At 44.4% G+C, this 20,316-nt stretch overlaps 1 protein-coding gene across 1 annotated transcript; it reads left to right on the top strand.

The window, feature by feature from the left end:
- Positions 1-4,815: 4,815 nt before the first annotated feature.
- Ptger4 (prostaglandin E receptor 4) lies at positions 4,816-20,100 on the top strand. Its single transcript, XM_021660098.2, has 3 exons — positions 4,816-5,309; positions 5,748-6,676; positions 16,285-20,100. The coding sequence occupies exons 2-3, from the start codon at positions 5,804-5,806 to the stop codon at positions 16,873-16,875; spliced, it is 1,464 nt and encodes a 487-aa protein (XP_021515773.1). The 5' UTR covers positions 4,816-5,309; positions 5,748-5,803; the 3' UTR covers positions 16,876-20,100.
- The last annotated feature ends 216 nt before the right edge of the window (positions 20,101-20,316 follow it).

Consider the following 20,316-nt stretch of genomic DNA (forward strand, 5'->3'; position numbering starts at 1 on the left):
GTGTATCTTTTAAAGTGTTGTAAGACAGAGATTTGGGGGAGAAAAAAACTGAAACTTAATTCAAAGGCCCTTCCTCCTCTTAGAAGAAAGCCCTGAAATAATCATGTGGTATCATTCTCTCCATACCTTCTTAAAAAGATAACCAAAGATAAATCATCTTTTTCCTTTGCCATTGGCCTAAACCACAATATAGGTGTGGCATAACCACCTGGAAAAAAGGAGGGGAAAAGGGAAAGAGGAGAAAGACGTTACTCTGTGAAGTGAAACTGCGGAGCAGAAGACAGCCTGAAGCAATCACCTGTGGTGAGCAGCTTCTGTAGCACAGTTTGTTGACACACAAAGATAGTGGGACAGTCACAGCTCTGACATGTGTCACAGGTCCAGGCAATTGACTCAGCATAAAGTCCACAATTAGAAAATGAAGGTCACTAGGGGAGCTCACACTCAAAATGCCCCACTAAAAAGGAGGACCACCCTTAGGGCCACAATCATAGCTGTGGACCTCTTTCCATACCCACTGTCATGTTTGCTGATCCCCTTGGAACACAAATGTGTCTAAAGTTACCGAATTGTTGAACCAGATAGAAGCCTTTGACCCTGTTTTGAGTCATGAAGGAGACAAAGCCAAACACAATTGGTGCAGGCCTCCTGTTATTTCTGACGGTGTGAATGTTAGTACCTCAGGAATGCAGTCAGAACTCATGAACGGGTTTAGGACCAGAGGCTGTAGAGATGACTCAGCAGGTAAGAGCTCTTGCTTCTCTTCCAGTGAACAACAGTTTGGTTCTTAGCACCCATGTCCGGTGGCTCACAATCACCTACATCTCCAGCTGCAGCAGTATCTAAAGCCTGTAACCTCCTCAGGCTTTAGCACATGCACATACCCTCACACAGATGCTCACAAACCCGTAGTTCAAAAATAATAAAATACATTTTAAAAGAGGTTGGGGCCTGACCTGATTCATCTTTCTGCTCAGAAGTCATTCCTTTCCTTACACCAGTCCTGGTGGCTGAATTTGTTCTGTCCCACAGTCCCTTTCATCCAAGGAAGATCCAAACCTGTTCAACCACCAGCTGGTGGAAGTGCATGTGGGTGGCAGCTTACCACAGCCTTTTGTTTTAAATGGCTTCTCACTTCAAGTTATCTACTTGAAAGAGTGGTCGAACAATTTACTAGAGCAGAACAATCAAACAATCAGTTCTTGAACTAATTCAAACCTCCATGGAGGGTCTAATGACAACTCCAAAGAACTGAACTTTCAATTCGGAGAGGTAGGGACAAGACAGAAACTGCAAGGTTGAACAGAGAACAAAATTAGAATAAAGATCTCTTCGTTCAAATATACAAACAATAGCAAGCATTGCCCACATGATTATGGCAACTCTCTCCTTTTGCAATGTGGATTCCTGGCAGAATGTGAGGGAAACTGGACTCCACTGTCCCAGTTTTCCAAACCAAGGAAATAAAATATTTCCCAAACTTTCAACTTCTCCCTACCAAGTATTAACCCAGACTGACCCTGCTTAGCTTCCTAAGCACAGACATGTCAGAAGTAGTAAGGCTGAAGACCAAACTTTCAGTTTTTACTTCTGCAGATTAACTTTAAGTTTTAAGGATGGTGCAACAGGGCAGGAGAGATGGCTCAGTAGTCAAAAGCACTCGCTCTTCTTGCAGAGGACATGGCTTTGATTCCCCACATCTACGTAGCAGCTTTTAGCCTTCTTTCTGTAACACCGTCAGGGATCCAAGGACCTCTTCTGGCCTCTACAGGCAGCAGGCAAACATGTGGTTCACAGGCATACATGCCGGTAAAACACTCATACACATAGGAAATAAATAAATCTTAAAGAGGAAGAGGAGGCAACCTCTTAAAGTTACAGTACACTAGACGGAACATTGTATTTTTTTAAATGGTGACCAAAAGAAGGAATAGATAAGCGTCATTGCATTTTGTTTTAGCTTTGTAAACTGGACTCTTATTTTCCATCTTCTTAAAGCCATTGAAAAGAAAGTTTAAAAGATTAGTAAGCAAATGCCTCGGTTGACAACAAATCCAGTAATAAATAAATACTGATTTTTTTCAACAGTATGCCTCAAGATACTTAATAATCTTGCTTTTTTTAAATAGGGTCTCACAATAAAACTCAGACTGGCCTTGAACTCAGCCCTCCTGCCTCAGCCTCTCAACTGTTGTGAATACAGATCTATACCACTATGCCAAGCTTAACATACTCTCCATCATAAAAAATTAATACCACTAATCTTTTTTATTGAAACTTTCTTTGAAATTTCATAACTGTATGTAATGCATTCTTATTCTTCTCTTCCCATAGCCTCTCTTACCTCCCATCTCAGTGTCTGTCCCCTCCCTCTTTCCTTTCCCCTCCCAACCAATCCCTTTCCAAGATTTGTGAGTGTAGCCAAGGCCATCTGTGTGGACTGAAACTATTTACTGTAGCCTGAACTACATCAATCTTACCTTTTCATTTCAGGAGCTTCAAAAGGAAAAAAACTGGGAAAGTATGTCATCAGGCTATGGGAAATGTCCTCTCTTCCCTTCGTGTGTTTTCTGACAACCAGCTAACGTGAGTAGCACTCATTCAGTGTGGTTAGTGAGGAACGGGGATGCAGAGCAGCTTCTGTATTTTTATTTTTCTGGTGTGGATCTGTGTAGCGTGCTGACACCATTCTAGAGATTACTATCCAAAGGACACACAGACAACAGAAATAACTACGGCGGTGTAATAGCAGACTCAAAAAAATGCATGATCATCACCGAGTTTTGTATCAGCTAAGAATGCTTTCCCTTCTGATGTTCATGGTGAAAAGGTTTACACACAGGATGATGCTGCATTGCTATGCCCACATGTTTTTCTTATGCAAGTAAACACAATTCTGAGTACTTTTCAGCTGAAGTTGGCTGAAATCCGGAATGCTCTTCGGTTCTCTTATTACTCGTTTGTTAACGGAGACTCACTGAAGAATCAGATAAATTCTTAGCAGATTTTTATTTTAATTCACAAAACAACACTTTAAGGAGTGCTTACTTGTGTAACCCAAGATTCAAGCCACATCGTTACCTTATAAGATATTAAGCAAGCTGGTCTTCTTGTCTTCTTGTGAGGTTCCATCTTTCCCCCAACACTTCCACAGGACAACGGAGCTCCGGAGCTCTGCCCCCATTCTGAGACATTATCTAAGGAGCACCATGGTCTGTGTCTAGGCCCCCTGCACATATGTGGCCGGCCGAGGGCGTGGTCTTCAAGTGGGTCGCCTGGAGAGTGGTGGGGGCGCTGTTTCTAACATGGACTCTATTGCCGGCTTTTGGATCACTTCACCTTGACAGGGCTGTCTTGCCTGGCCTCAGGGGATTAGAACATCCTCAGTCCTGGTGTGACTTGATGCTGGGGAGGATTGATTCAGGGGGGAGTCCCCTTTTGTGAGGGGAAAGAAAAAAGGGAACGGAGAAGGAGAGGGAGAGGAAGACTGGGAGGAGAGGAAGGAGGGAGGGAGGCCCACCCTTGGGATATAAAGTAAATAAGTTGAAATAAAATTTAAATTTTTTTTTTTTTAATTTTCAACGGTACTGGGAGATGATTCAGTTAATAAAGCTGAGGCCTGAAAGGAGCGGGCGGGGTGGGGGAGATGCAAAGCATGAATGTTTCAGGTGGAGGGAGGTTTTTTTAAGAATTTGAACTGTTTGAAAAGCCATGCTACAGCCTCATTGTGTCGTTTTTTAAAGGATCTAGTAAAGCGGTTTTAATTGCCCCCTGGAGTTTTCTAATCTTAAATTCTGTGGTTTAGGAGAAAAGTCGATAATTAAGAAATGATTGTCCCTCATCAAATAAGAAGCCGACCAAACTGTAAACCAAAGAATCAGAAAAGGCAAATAGACATTTTCCAAGTTAACAAAGGGGCAACGCCTGGAAAATCCATTTATTTGCTTGACGTTCAAACCCCCTTCTCATCCTGCAGGCGAAGGCCTCTAACAGAAACCTAACAGGAAGGCTGCTCAGTCTACACTTGTTTCAGAGCTCGAAAGTCGTGCTAAGGAAGCGTGCTCGCCACAGCAGGTCAGTCCCCCTCAGCTGAGCCTCAGGTGTGCCTGCGGGCCACTATCTCCAAAGCCTGAAGGCTCCGCCACCTAAGCCAGGAAAGGCTGCAGTTCCGCGTCGCTCGCCGCCCTCCCCGCCCCCGTTTTGGTGCCCCATTGAGCACAGCTAGGGCACTGCCAACTAACTCCTTTTATGGTGAGAGGATGGATTCTTCGTCGCCTCCCCGCCCAGGACTGGTACCTACCCGCCGGTCCACCCACGCGTCCGCCAAGTCCCACCCGAAGCGCTCCGGCGTACACGCCCACGAACAACCACACACCCACTTCTCTCCGCTCTGCCGCTCCCGAGTCCTAAAGCAATTGTCCCGACATCCCAAGACCAGCACGCTCGGTCCGCGGGTTCAAGGATTAGTCCACTCTAATCCGCAGAGCGACGTGCACCAGAGGTTGGTCCCGGCATCATCCCCACTAGGTGCCCAGCTCCGGAGTGGCGAACCGTGTGCCGGGGTTTCCCGGGGGCTCGGCCCGAGCGCGCCTACGAGGGAGGGAAGGCACTGAAAGCGGTAACCGCACCCGGGGTGGCACCCCCGCGGGTCCCTCCTGACCTCCCCGGCCTCCAGCCCCGCCCCCACCCCTGAGCTCCTGGGCGGGGCCAAATGAGCCTCGCTCCGCCCCCTTCTCAGCTCAGCCAATGGGCTCCCGGGCCGCGCGCTGACTGTCTCCGCCCTCCGGAGAAACTTGCCGGAGGAGAAAAGTTTGTCCAGAGGCTGAAAGGCGAGAGCGAAGCTCAAGACCCGGACGCGGGAGAGGAAGATGAGCAGCCCCAGGTCGGAGCCCCAGGCCCAGCGGACCCCGGGCCGCCCCCAGAGCGCGAGGAGCGGCCGCAGCCACAGCCGCCCCCTCCGGTAGCTGTGCGTTCCGCCGCGGGGACCTGCGCCCGCTCCACCTGCGCGCGCGCGCGGCTCACCCGGACGCCGAGCTCCCCTCGGCAGCGCTGAGGCGCGTCTCTGCAAGGAGGGGGTAAATCAAGACCCACCCCGCCAGCCTCTCTTGCTCTCCAGGCTTTTGGAAAGCTTAGATACTCGGACCTCGGTTCCGGGAAGCGGGCAGCCACCGAGACCCCGGTTCCGAGGGCGGCGGAGGTTGGACAAGGTTCTTACTGAGCGGGAAGAGACGAATGGCCGAGGCTGGAGGTCAGGCCTCTGGACGTCTGTCGGAGGCCTGAGGTTTGGGGCTCCTGACCCCACCCTACAGGTGAGTCGGGACGGAGGTCTTTCCGTGGACAGCGCTGTGGTCGGGCTCTCTTTCGGGGAATCGAAGGACAAAATGTGCCTCCCAAATTGTCCATTAACCTGTTTCGATGAGAATTTTATCGACTCTTTCGGGAATATCACTAGGGAGTGATATAATATCACTTTTCCCTTGAGAAGGGTCTTGCTCATCCTGGCGGGGGAAGGAGCTGAGACTGGGGGAGGGGGAGGGGGAGGCGGGAAAGGCAGTTATCAGCCTATAAATATTAATGTCGACAGAGTGCTGCTGTTGGCAGGAGGCAACTAGCCACAGCCAGTGAGTGGCTACGGATGAGGAAGTAGGATCTGCCTGCTCTCCTGTCTTACCGGCAGAGCAGTTTTGACCCCGGGTCGACCATCTTGCAAGTAGTAAACGGCTCACCTCTCCTTTTCCTTCATCTAGATTCCACCCCCAGATCGAACCGTGACCTCCAAAGCTGTATCCTGCTGACCACCATCATGTCCGTGGCCGGGGTCAACGCCTCCTCCTCCCCTCCGGAGAGACTGAACAGCCCGGTGACCATTCCCGCAGTGATGTTCATCTTCGGGGTGGTGGGCAACCTGGTGGCCATCGTGGTGCTGTGCAAATCGCGCAAGGAGCAGAAGGAGACAACCTTCTACACTCTGGTGTGTGGGCTGGCGGTCACCGACCTGCTGGGCACATTGCTGGTAAGCCCAGTGACCATCGCCACGTACATGAAGGGCCAGTGGCCCGGGGACCAGGCCCTGTGCGACTACAGCACCTTCATCCTACTTTTCTTCGGCCTGTCGGGGCTCAGCATCATCTGTGCCATGAGCATTGAACGCTACCTGGCCATCAACCACGCCTACTTCTACAGCCACTACGTGGACAAGCGGCTGGCCGGCCTCACGCTCTTCGCGGTCTATGCCTCCAACGTGCTGTTCTGCGCCCTGCCCAACATGGGCCTGGGCAGGTCCGAGCGCCAGTACCCCGGCACCTGGTGCTTCATCGACTGGACCACCAACGTCACGGCCTACGCCGCCTTCTCCTACATGTACGCCGGCTTCAGCTCCTTCCTCATCCTCGCCACCGTCCTCTGCAACGTGCTGGTGTGCGGCGCGCTGCTCCGCATGCACCGCCAGTTCATGCGCCGCACGTCGCTGGGCACCGAGCAGCACCACGCGGCCGCCGCCGCAGCCGTGGCCTCGGCTGCCTGTCGGGGCCACGCGGCCGCCTCCCCGGCCCTGCAGCGCCTCGGCGAATTTCGCCGCCGCAGGAGCTTCCGGCGCATCGCGGGCGCCGAGATCCAGATGGTCATCTTACTCATCGCCACTTCCCTGGTGGTGCTCATCTGCTCCATTCCGCTCGTGGTGAGTGTCCGGGACGGGAGCCCGCTCGGCCCCTCTCCGGGATCCGCCTCTCCACCTCTCCACCCCATCGCTTCCCCCCTCTTCTCCCTGACCCCTGTTTCCTCCAGGTCCGGGCGGGGACCTGCTCAAAGCTTCTGTAAGCGGGCTCGGGTGCTCTGAGTCCTGGCCCTAAGGAGACTCAGCAGGTGATTTCCCCTCGGTCCCCCGAAGTGCTTTCCCCGAAAGCATGGGTTCTGAAGTCCCCTGGACAGCCCCTCAGGCTCCCCTCACGGCCCGGTGTTTTGCTTTGTGTCTTCTCAGAACCCCCACGGCCGGCTCAGTCAGACTGGAGAGTGGGGAGAGGGCGAGGGGGGCATACTACTCACTATAGGGGTGCTTACTCTAGCACTCCACTCTGGAGCCTGCAAACCGGGGATGATACGCTCTGTTGAATTCCCTCCTTAGAAGAGTGCGGGTTCCAGGGTTTTGATTTCCCCGGGCCTTTTTTTTTTTTTTTTTTTTTTCCTACATTATGTATCATTTTAAAGCTAGGGTAGCTGAGGTGCTTTGTTAGTTTAAAAGCCTAAAGACTGACTCCACAGAGAGTAAGAGTGACTTGCTCAGGATAATCTTGTGGACACATTCGCGCTGCTCCCTGCCCCCTTGCCTTAGCCCCTCCACCGCCTACACACACACAAAACCACATCATGCTTGGGATGACTCTTGAATGGGGTATGGTCCAAATTCCAGTTCCTTGTTCTTTTTTGCAAGCCAAGATAGCACGATGGAGTTGGGAGGTGTGGACGTGTTGATGTGCATTGCATTTTAATTCTCAATGACCAGGATCGGGACAGTTTCTCCTTAGACCACCAGACACCAGACCCACCACTGTGGCATTACCGTCTCTTGCAGGAACACTTGTAATTTGGGCCTTTGTGGAGTGTGTGTTGGTGTCTGGGCACACCTTATCTTTGAAGAACACACTCTTTTAAATCGCCTTTAATAATGTCTAGGATATTGTAAGCAGAGGGGAGCAAATACCTCTTAAGTTCTCTGCTTTTGAGTATTACTGATTGAATGCACTGGAAACAGATTGGTAGCAGAGGTAATTCTTCATCTAGGATTTATCCTGTTCCAAGCTCTATCTCTGAAAACACTGCATTCCTGGAAATTCTAAACCATCTCTTCATAAAGGAATGACTATCTATGTTCATTGGGAGCAAGGGGAAATGAGCATAATTGGCTCTGATGCTTTTCTTTTATTAATATTACCAGGGATATTTGATATAGAAATGTTTTTATTTCTTACAAAAGTGACTGTAAATGGAAGAAAACTTAGCAACGGCTGAGAGCCAGAATACAGTAGCTTCTTGCCAATTTGTATAAACAGAAGTAAATGACTGGCCAGAAGGGCCTTAAGCCATCCCAGAGCCTAATGTCCTGTACAGAGTTAAAGCACTCTAGAGCCACATAAATGTATTTTACTGTCTGTAATGCCAACTCAAAATAAAGTGAGATTTGGAAGGGAAGAAGCCTGTTTCTGCTGAGGCCTCCGGTCTGTGCCTTGTATTTTACAAGACCGTAAATGACAACGTGAGTAGTCACTATTTACAGGGTGTCCTCCACATGAAACTGAGGAACTGGAGCTGGGCCGCTAGTAGCTATGCACGTACTTTCGAAATGTTTTAGAAAGAAGTAAGCATGTGCTGCCACTTATGTCACGAAGCTGCCAATAAAGTGTTCTCCCGTGTTGTCTGGAGAGGCATATGAAACGAATCGTATGGGCTGACCTGGCCTTCCACTTCACGGCCGTTCGTGACAAAGCCTGAAAGTATGTGGGGACCCCGAGCTGTCATTACCGCTGGCGTATTTATCGCATTTTAGCTAATGTAAAATGCTGTCCGGTCTAGAGAAAGCCAGTACCTAGTTATTGGTGTTAAGTAATAATCTCTATCTGAGGCTGAAACTGACCCCGCTAAGGGGTGATCATGGTAGTCAAGAATCTGCATGCTTCCATGAGAAAGAAGTAATCAAATAAATAAGAGTAGCTTCATGTTTTAGCGTTCAGTTTTGGCTTCAAAAAAATCTACTTTTCCAGAGCCATCCTAAATAAAAACTTGTGACAAGTAATGGGGTAGCTATTGAACCCATGTACTCACCTGCAACTCAGTAACTACTGAAAGAACCAAAGGAAACTTTCACAGTTACGTCTTGCATGGGTTATTTTACAGCCCCCCCCCCACACACACCCATGTTTCTCACATATTCAGGGAATGAGATTAAAGGCCTGCAAGCTCTCTGACAGTTAAAGCAGCTGGGTGTACTTCAGTTCAGTGGGAACTGATGAAGCATCTGTTTTAACATTATCGAATAAAATTGAGTGCTAATTCCATTGGAGGGAAATGAAACCCTCTGGGTCATTTTTAGTGCTTTCAGAAGGCTACCTAGCAGAGCAAATACAGCTGCCTTAGACATTCAGGGAGCTACACACAATGTAGAGGGAGGACAGCCAACCACTGCAAAGCAGGCAAGAGTCTGTCTTTTGGACCTGTGGGAAGAGGAGGCTAGATAACCTTACATATTCATTGATAATAAGTTTAGTATGGAAAGCAGATTTTAATTTGTTATGTGTGCAAAATGGAGTTGAGTTTGAAAACTAGCGTTGAGAAAGACTGAGACTTTCATTGTGGCTATAATGAATGTGCCAAATCTGCAAAATTCTCCAAGTGGGTCATAACTAATGAACAGAGAAAGTGGAAGCATGCTCTCTAGCACAAGCAACATATTGAAGGAACGTGGTTCTTGTCATTTTGTCCTTTCTGCTATTTATAACTGGTCTCAGGGTTGTTTGTTTTTTTCCCCCCAGTACAGAAGAAACTGAGGAAATGAAAGCACATGCTTAACAGAAATATCTTGCACCCTTTAGAAACGTGAAATCAACACAAACTCCTAAGGCTAGATCAATTTCTGGTACTTAGTTTTGTAGGTCTAATACTAATGTTGAGATAACAGTTATGATCAGATGCTTTGCCTCGGGGCTCAGGAGCTAGACCGTCAGATTTGGAAAGGCATTTTCCTCCACACACAAGCAAGTCGGGGCATATCGATTGTTTTCCTCTCTTTCTTCTTCCACTGAGGTTCCAGTCGTATGGCAAATTAATTAATCTTCTCCCATGGTCAGATAAATATTATGTCCTTGGGGAAATGGTTTCCTGTGTTTCTTTGGCTGTTTTCTGGAAACAAGTTGCATCACCCACACCTTATAAAAGCAGATGAAAACTGTAAACAAGAATTTTCTTGTAGAAGGCAAATTGGAAGTGGGCCCATTTGGTGACTGTGTGAACCAAAGCACAGGCACAGGTAACAGTAACGTGATTAATTCAGATGCAAAATCAATGATTAGCAAAATCAATGAGCTTGATCATTTCTCCAAAGCATTCAACTTCATTTTTTAAAGGATTGCAATTCCTCAAAGCAATGTTTGAGTCATAATGTGCCTTTTAAAAGTACTGGGGTCATTGCAGAACAGTACATTAAAACAAGGTTTACCAAACCCTGTAGCCTGTTGGAACTGGCTCAAAGGAGTATTTTTCACCCCCTCAGCACCTCAGTTTCCCCAGCTACAGATGAAGAACTATGTCTAAACTCGGTGTCTGGGAATGAATCTTTCTTCAGTTCTTCCCCTTATCTTTACTGACTTCTTAAGCTTTGGTTTTATTGGACATCTATAACAAGATATTTTTTCCCTTAGAGCTGAAGTTTTGAGGCTGTGAATTAGAAGGTGGAAGAAAAAGAAAAAAAAAACTCTTAAAACAGATTTACAATGTAGATATTAGCCAGCAGAGAGTAAGTAATTTGCAATGAGTGGCCAGTTAGGGACCGAGAAGAAACAAGAAATATAGATTCTTCTACTCTTCTACTCCGTTGAGAACATTTTCCATGACCATTTATTTTAAAAGGGGGAGGAGCTAAGAACTTCTATTAACAATTGTGTCAATTCTGGGCTCTTCACAAGACAATGAGATAACAGAGCACACAGACATAATTTCTTTCATGTGCCTGGAACAGAACAAGTAGCTCCATGCTCAAATCCAGTTATAGATCCTGCCATTTACTGGACAGCACTTAAATTTGAATAATCTATTATTACATTGGTCTAGTCAAGAGTTCAGCATTTCAATTCAACATTCACTTCAAACAGGTTATTCTTACGTAGGAAGTACATGCTTTTAACACCAGCCATCAGCTTTACCCCAAAGCCATGTTTTACCTACAGTTGTCGATGGTCTGTGGTGGCTATGTTTCTACATATGGCTTACAAGGAAAGGAATAAGTGACAGAACAGATGTTAAGTCAAAGGCACTGTACTGAGCACTTTAAGAACGAATGCACAGCCCAGAGTGGTGACACATGCCTATAATCCCAGCACTAGGGAGACAAGGGCAGGCAGAGCTCTGCAGTTCAGGACAGCCTTATCTACATAGCAAACTTCAGGCCAGCCAGGGCTACATAGAGAGGCCCTATCTCAAAACAAAACGAAAACGCCAATAAATACCTTATGTCTGAATGGTAAACACCACCGACAAATATGGGGAAGCTCATATAGTAGCAAGTCTTGGGCATTTACCACACTACCATATATCCTCCTGTTAACGTTCTTGCAATCATATCTGCTTGTCTCTATTGGATCCTCTCCAAGTTCTATTCCAGTGCTCCTAAACCTCCTGCCTACTCAGTCTGAAGTTTAAAATCTCAGAATCCCTGCCGATATCAGGGTCAAGTCACATTCACAAAGTCTGTACTTGCTTATTGTCTGAAGTGGAAGAAAGAGAAGCCTTGTTTGTATCCTGTTCGGTGTTTAGAATTGTTTTCCCTCTCTAACTCGGGGGTCCTGTTTTATTCAGCAACACATGCTTCCATAACTGCAGACTGCCTGGACTTATTTATTTATATGACGTCTACGGTTTGCTGGAGAAGGGTGCAGAGAAGTGCTCTCAGCTCCCTACACAGCACTGCTGAGGGCTGTGCTATGGAACCTGTCACTGCTCTTCAGGGACAGGAGAGCAAGAACCAATGCCCTTTTGGGGTTGGTTTTGTTGTTTTGTTTTGTTCTTTGTTGTTGTTGTTGTTAGTTTGATTTTTGGTTAGTTGCTTTTTCAAGACAGGGTTTCTCTGTAGCTTTGGCTGTCCTGGGACTCGCTCTGTAGAATAACTGGCCTTTAAAATGAAGCCAGAGAGTAGTTATTCAAATGCTATAAAATGCCCAAAGTTTCTGGTTGTGTCTCTTTTTTCCTTCCTCTTCTTGAGACTGCACTGAGAATCAGAGGCAAAGTCAACTTGATTCATTTGATTCCCTGTTTGATCAACTTTTGAGAATTTTTATAATAATTTGAAAGTATTTGTTGAATGTATTCTAAAGTTTTGGGAGTTAAACCTGAGGCTTTATAAATGCTAGGCAAATGCTGTATCTTCCACTGAGTCCAGAACGTTGTGTTTCATACTCACCCACCTGATACATTATGAACTTTGTTTACTGGAAGACACTAAATAACCAGATCCAGGGGGCTTGTGCTAGTTGTAAGCCCGCCCAAGACTCCATGGAACTTGAACTTTAAAAAATTATTTTCATTCCCTTCTTTATTAGTCAACTTTAAATGTGGCTGCAGATAAAATAAAATTCAAAGGTGATTGCTTCCTTGCCCCTTGTCAGCTCTGATTATAAAACATATTAATTTTTTTACAACATTGACTTTTTAACATACCACAGAAATTTGAAAACAAAATGTGAGCTTCCCCATGAGTTCCTTTAAGTAACTACAGTTTTTTGTTTTAACTGTTAAGTAATTTCCTCGTTTCAAAGGTAAAGATGTTTCCTTTGAGGTTTTGGTGAAGAAGTAGCCAGAAAAAAAAAACAAAACATGTTAATATATATAATTCAAACTTAACCAAGACTCTTTTCTGAAAGCTTCCTGGAAAGTACCTGTGCAAAAAGCATCCCAAGAGCAATGAGGCATTAGCCGCTCTGGAGTAGAGCAAAACTGCCCTCTAGAGGCTTGGAATGTCATATTCACACAAACCCTGCCACAGACAGAGCTTGCTATTAGCCCTCGCTTCTTTCATCTTTAGAAACATAACATGGAGTGTGAGTAAAACACAGACCACAATGTTTTCTAGAGATGACCCATTACTACTCTGATAAACATAAATCCAGTCTGATAAAGCAAACAAACAAACAAAAAACATGAAATCCATCTGAAAACTAAAACCTAGACCAGACCTTATTATCAATAGGATAGGAAAGAGCTTTAAAAGTTCGTCAACACTTTCAGGTCTCTAGTTTATCTGTCTATCCCAGCACTTGAGAACTGAGGGGAGAAGATGGCCAAGGGATTGAAGCCAGCCTGGTAAAGAATGAGACCCTGTCTCACTCACACAGAGAGAGAGAGAGACAGAGAGACAGAGACAGAGGATAGACAGAGACAGAAGAGACAGAGAGAGACAGCGTTCATTCCAGGTCCAGTTAGCAAACACATCACCTGAGAAAAGAGGAGGAACTCAGTCAGCTACCGAGAAGTATCTGGAAGAAAGAAACCAAGTACTTGTCTGTGTGCTTCTTTCTGAGACATTGAAGATCAAACCACGGGCCTTGTGTGTGCTTGATGGTGCTGTACTAATGAGCAACATCGCAAGTCTGGCTTTTTGCTAGTATTTGTAAAGATTTTGTTAAAATGAGTATGCTCTCCATTCCAGCAGAAACTCTAAAACCATTTTAAGACATCATATCCTGCTGTTTAGTGTACCTCATTTTTACTTAACTGCCTGAAGGAGGGCAAGATACAAATTTCATCTGAAGTCCATTTGACTCTTTTACACTATGAGATTTACAGTCCATGATCCTTTATCCAAAATCTTTAGAATCACAATTTCTTGACTTTTAGAAAAGTAGTTGTTAACATATCATAACAGATAGAAGTTTAGGTTAGGTCAGATTTTACAGACAAATATATTTCCAAAACATATAAAGAAGATGACAATGACAATGAAAAACGATGAAAATGGGGGCTGCAGAAATGGCTCAGAGAGGTTAAGAGCACTAGGTGCTCTACCAGAGGTCCTGAGTTCAATTACCAGCAACCACATGATGGCCTGTAACCATCTATAATGAGATTTGACACCCTCTTCTGACCTGCAGGCCAGCAAAAAATGCTGTATATATAATAAATAAATATTAAAAACAAAAACAAAAGTTAAAAAAACAATGAAAATGTTTTGATCAAGGTCCAATGGACGTTTCTAATTGGGGTGAATGAAGAAACAGAAATAGAGTTATCAGGTCATATCATCAAGGGGTAGGTTGCTTGAAAGTTGAATTTTATAAATTAGTGAAACTATATCTTTAAATTTTTTAAACTTTTACCCAAATTGCTATTTTTCTAACATCTTCATGCCCTTTCCTGGTAGGCCATATAGCCTGAACCATTAACTATTACAGCATACACCAAATCTTGCTACAAGTGTTTGTTTCTGATTGACTCAGTCTCTGGATGTACCTTGTGAGTTGTTCTTTCTCCTTTTAAAGTTTTTATTCTTCTTCTGTGACTATGACTTCTTATTTCTCCCTTATCCTAGACAATCCCCACAGACCAGCAATGACTATGATCTCAGAGCTTCATTTTACACAAGTTACAAATAAGTTTTTTTCTTTCCATTTTTTATTTTAATTTTTATTAATTACACTTTATTCACTTTGTATCCCCCCCATGGCTCCCTCCCTCCCCCTTCTCCACACATGCCCCTCCCCAAGTCTACTGATACAGGAGGTCTTCCTCTCCTTCCTTCTGATCCTAGTCTATCAGATCTCATCAGGAGTAGCTGCACTGTCTTCCTCTGTGGCCTGGTAAAGTTGCTCCCCCTCAGGGGAAAGTAATCAAAGAGCAAGCCAATCAGTTTATGTCAGAGGCAACCCCTGTTCATATTACTATAGAGCCCACTTGTACACTGAACTGCCATGGGCTACATCTGTGCAGGGGTTCTAGGTTATCTCCATGGATGGTCTTTGGTTGAAGTATCAGTCTCAGAAAAGACCCCTTGGCCCAGATTTTTTGGTTCTGTTGCTCTCCTTGTGGAGCTCCTGTCCTCTCCAGGTCTTACTACTTCCTACTTCTTTCATGAAATTCCCTGCACTCTGCCCAAAGGTTGGCCATAAGTCTCAGCATCTGCTTACAAATACGTTTTACACAAATTATCCAAGCATAATTAAAAGCTGAATCTAGGTACATAAGAATCACAGTCCATTAGGAATAAGCTTGAGAGTATTAACAGGTACTGCGTCCTCTAGGGAACAACAGTGTTCCCTAAGCTTACATTAGTTCTTGTTCAGTTCAGGGAATCATGTGACTTTCCTAGAAGCTGCCATACTGTTTCACTCTTCGGTGCTTTGCTTTGCATAGGGAGCTTCCTCTCTGGCGAACCTTATTTCCTTCCTCGGGAAGCTGGCAAACCCCAGTGCTTCTGCTCCTCCAGAAGGGCTCTCCCCACAACTCCTCACCTGCAGTGCTCCCTTTCTTGGTTCTGTTGATGTCTATGTGCTGACGCTTGGCTTTCCTTCCCTGTCCTCTACACTACATACATTGCTCTCTGCCTCTAAGGGGCATAGGGCATCTCATAAAACTGTTTGTTCCCGGAAACTGTCAGAATACGTCAAACATAGAAAGTGCTCATTATTAAATGATGAGATGTGTAAAAGAATATTGTTGAGTCGATGAATGATTATAAGAAAGACAGTTTTTTTAGCTGCCCAAATTAAGGCTCCAAAATAGCAAAGTTGCTGGGGTATTCTTGTGTGTGTTCCATTTATACCAGGCCTGGCATATGGTGGCTGGCATACACAGCTCTTGCCTTCATAGTCCAACCCGCACCACAGTCAGCTGCCATGCTCGCTACCCTATTCACACACCGCTCTCTGAGAACTTAGCTCCTGGCTAAAAGGCTTTAGAAGCACAGAGGAGTGGCTTCTCATGGGAGTTGTGAAGCAGTCACTGATTCAGTTGAACTTGACCTTGAAGATGCATAAAACTATATCTTGAAAGGAGCGGTGGACGGTTTTAGCAGCTGAACTGCACAACAGTAATTTACTTCAGTAATAATCTTCTGGGCAGCTTGGAGGAGGAATTGGAGAGAGACTGCAGATGGAAATGCTATTTGGTGGCTGCTGTAAGATCTCTGGTGAGAAATGCTATTGAGGAAAAGGATTAGAGAAAAGTTTGGGTTCAAGAAACAGAAACACCAGATAATTGCTACGGAGAGTGGGGAGAGGCACAGAGGAAAACAATTCTCTGGTGATTCTGGCTCACAGGAGATACTGATGATGGTTCAAAAGTACAAAGTTTCTCTTGAGTGTGAAGACATAGGCTCCTCAGCTTTCTGTAATGATCACGTGGTTAATTGGCTTTCAAAATGAGTCTCTTAGAATTAGAAGCTGGCTTGTTGCGTAAACCGCCGCTGAAAAGTGGGCATTACCACATAAGAGCGGCCATATCACGTCACGTTGCAAACGTAAATGCAGCACTTAAGTGTTTTGCCAAATTGCTTAATTATAAAATCTCTTTGTGGGCCTCTCGGTTATGCAGGTGCGAGTGTTCATCAACCAGTTATATCAGCCAAGTGTGGTGAAAGACATCAGCAGAAACCCAGATTTGCAGGCCATCAGAATTGCTTCTGTGAACCCCATCCTGGACCCCTGGATCTACATCCTTCTTCGAAAGACCGTGCTCAGCAAAGCCATAGAGAAGATCAAGTGCCTCTTCTGCCGCATTGGGGGTTCCGGCAGAGATGGGTCAGCACAGCATTGCTCGGAGAATCGGAGGACATCTTCTGCCATGTCCAGCCACTCTCGCTCCTTCCTCTCCCGGGAACTGAAGGAGATCAGCAGCACGTCTCAGACCCTTCTGTACCTGCCAGACCTAACTGAGAGCAGCCTGGGAGGCAGGAATTTGCTTCCAGGTACACATGGCATGGGCCTGCCTCAAGCAGACACCACGTCTCTGAGAACTTTGCGAATATCAGAGACCTCAGATTCCTCCCAGGGTCAGGACTCGGAAAGTGTCTTGTTGGTGGATGAGGTTGGTGGGAGCAGCAGGGAGGAGCCTGCCTCTAAAGGAAACTCGCTGCAAGTCACATTCCCCAGTGAAACGCTGAACTTATCTGAAAAATGTATATAGTAGCTAAAGCGGGGAGAAAGCACTGCTTTGGAAACTTCTGAAATCCTGTGCAATAGACATACACGTGTTTAGCTGTACTCAGAAGGGCTGTCTTCGTCTGCGGCTATGAGAGAACATTCGAGTTTGTTGAGTACTCTCCACTGCTCCAGATGAGACCCCTGAGTGCCCAGGCCTCAAGCACACTGGCTGTCACTGTGATGTGACTCAAGATTGCAGTTGCAACTTGACAGCTTTTTCTACTGGATAGAAAGATGGCACAAACTATGCTATTTTCGTAGCATCAAGAGCTTTCTATTTGGACATACCGCAGGTCCAGATACTGGAAGGGCTCTACCCCAAACTCTGAGGACTACCTTACAGCTGATTTAAGTGTCTCACTAAAGCATGAAATGTGAATTTTTATTGTTGGAAATATAATTTAAGGTATTTATGTTCTTCTCTGTGAGAAGGTTTATTGTTAATACAAGGTATAAAAAAATTATGATATGCCCTCTCCTGCCAGTATAACCAGCTAATATTGTCTGTGTTATTTTTTTTCCATATCTAAGTTCAGGCCAACATATTGAAAACAAGGGTAAAATATCTATAAAATAGATACAAATTTTTCAAAAGTTTAGTATTATCTAAGAAAAATATTTAAGATGTGAAAATTAAAGTTTAAAATATATTTTCCAAGCTATATATAATGAAAAAATTAGAAACATAATATTACATTTATTTATCCAGAAAACTGTGACTTCAGGAGTACCTAACATTGCTGGTAAATATTTTCAACCTCTGTCCCCACTAATTAGTATTTTTAAAGATGTAATATACTTTTTTAAAGTCTCTAGCTACCCATAAGTGAAATGTATAGTATAAAAAGTCTAAGTAGCTTGTTCTGTCCTAAAGTGTTTGTAGTTTTACTTGCCGACAGAATGTCTGCCAACATCCTTTAAAACTTCAAGAGGAAGACATCTTTACAGAAAGAGACGCAGATAGCTCTCTGGTATGGTTTCCACTTTGTTGTGTGTGTCAAGAGATAATGACAGCTTCGTGTAACTCCCAATAATAGTGTACCTGTGTTTGGAGGAGCCTCCCTGGAGAAATATTAAGCATGTTTTGTTGCTTAAAGTGTCCTTGTGAATTGCTTGGTTGTGATTAAATTCTGAGCCTGATACTGATATGATTTTAAAGAGTAGCTGAACTGACTGAAATTATTCTGGAGATTACAATAAATAATTGCATTTAATCTGAGTTCCATAACCTCAATTTTAGAAAACATCAATGGGTTTGGATTTTTTTTTCTTACTGTTTTGTTTTTGGACACTTATATCATTTTAAACTGAAGGGGGTTCTTTCTCACCTTTTGTTTGTTTGTTGTTTGAAGATTGAAGATACTTCTATTAGATTTTCAAGAAAAACTCCAAGGTAGCAGTTGTAAATCTCACCAGCTGCCCAGAGGAAAAGGACAGAGGAGAGAAAGGGCCATGCCATCGAGTTAAGTGGGCATGGAGGTCAGCCACATGGCAGGCAAGCAGCCACAGGGTAGGAAGAGAAGCTTTAGAGATAAAGGAAGCCCAAAGTACCAAAAAAGCATACCCAGGCTTTGAAAGAGACAACATCTGAAAGAGACAGAAAAGAATAAAAAGGAGTTGGTTGTGGTGGCACACACAGGTAGGATTCACTGAAGGAGGTGGAGGCAGGAGGATCATGAGTTTGAGGCCAGCCTGGCCTACACATTTTCCACAGCCAGGATACAAATTGAATAAATTGTAATAAATGATACTTAAAAAGCATAAAAAGGAAAAGTCATGCCTTTCTGAGAGAGACCTGCAAGAGGTGAGCAGACCCAAAGAAGTTCATGGCAGCCATGAAGCAACTGCATAGACGGAGGGAATTCAGGAAAAGCGTGCTATCTCTAGGTGGAGAGTGGAGACATCCCATGTCTCCTGAGTTCAGCCCAATCACCTGGCCAACAGGCCATACCCTCAGGAAGTAGGGTCCACCTTTAAGCTATGCTAAAGAGATAAAAGATTAATATTCCCTAATGGGATAAGTTGAAAATTTTAACTATTTTTTAACGAATAATGTTATTAAAGTGTCAAACACAGTATTAAGCCTTGAATCTACTTAGTGGAAACTGGTAATGAGAAACCATAATCCAAGTGACAGATGAGTATTCTGTGTCACCAGTTTATGTCCCAGGTGGAAGAACCAATGTTATGCTTAACTAGCTACATGCTCTTTATCCAAACAATTATCAAAAACTATTGACATCAACACTTCCTATTTGCTTTCTCTGAACCAGTGGTTCTAAGACACTAGCCTGAACAAGTCATCTACAGAACCTACATTTTTTTTCTCTACCTCCCTCTCCTCATCCCTCTCTCCTCTCTCCAGAGTCTTGCTCTATGGTTCAGGCTGGCCAGTGATTCCTGAGGTGAGCTGAAATTACAGAACTGCACTGGCACACCCTGGCAAGTCTCAGATTCAGTGGGTGTGGGTATCTACATTTCTAAAGCTTTCCTAGGTGACACTGATGCTGCCAGTTTTAGGATGTACTTTAGCGATAAACTCCATGCCTGAGGTCAGGGTTTGCTTTTTAAATGTTTAAAGATATTTTAGATAGCAGCAGAAAAGCAAGACATCATCTTTGCAACCCTAAGGGTTCAGGGATTCTTGAGGTAAGAGTGGCTCAAGAAAAGATCATGAAACTTAAACTTCGAAAATGTTCTGTTACTATTTGAATACCTAAGAAACAATCATTTCAGAAAATGTGTTGTAAATAAGGATTTTGTTTTGCCTCCATGAACATGATCCATAGAGATCATCCATCCCTAGATTTACATGTAAATGAACGTATATATAACTTCACCTATGTCCCCGGGGTAAGCAAAAACCTCACTCATGTATGAGCATTGCTAATCAGCAAGACACATCTCATTCATGTTTACTCCAGGTTCACTATCCAGAAAAATGACTTGGCTTAATCTTATTTACTGAAATATTCACATACTATGACTTATTCCTTAAAGTATACATCCTTTAAAATGTTTTAGTATGCTCAACTAAAAAATGCATTTATCAATGATATACAATTCCCAAACATTTTCATCAACCCAAGAAATCACATGCCATTTACAATCAATATCCATTGTTCTCAGCCCTAGTCCCTGACAACCAGTATATGCCTATTGATATCTCTACTGTGAACATTTTATACAATAAATAATTAATAACTGCTATTTTGGTTGGTCATCCTTATGATGGAAAAACATTTTCATAGTTTGTTAATATGAGAACATTATTCAATACTTTATCCTGTTTTATGTCTGAAAAATATCCCATGAAATGGATATACTACTTTTTAAAACCCACACACTAACTGATCAATGATGCATTGGTTGCTCTCACATTTTGGCTATTGTAAAAAATGCTGCTAAGGATTTTTTGTGTGTG

This window comes from Meriones unguiculatus, chromosome 3 (genome assembly GCF_030254825.1).
Source record: "Meriones unguiculatus strain TT.TT164.6M chromosome 3, Bangor_MerUng_6.1, whole genome shotgun sequence".
In the NCBI taxonomy this organism is placed as follows: Eukaryota; Metazoa; Chordata; class Mammalia; order Rodentia; family Muridae; genus Meriones; species Meriones unguiculatus.

Excerpts from the sequence above, each read along its gene's own strand:
- Ptger4 (XM_021660098.2), top strand. The coding sequence starts at position 5,804 with ATGTCCGTGGCCGGGGTCAACGCCTCCTCCTCCCCTCCGGAGAGACTG. Across the intron at positions 6,677-16,284 it reads TCTGCTCCATTCCGCTCGTG|GTGCGAGTGTTCATCAACCA; the intron begins GTGAGTGTCCGG and ends TCGGTTATGCAG.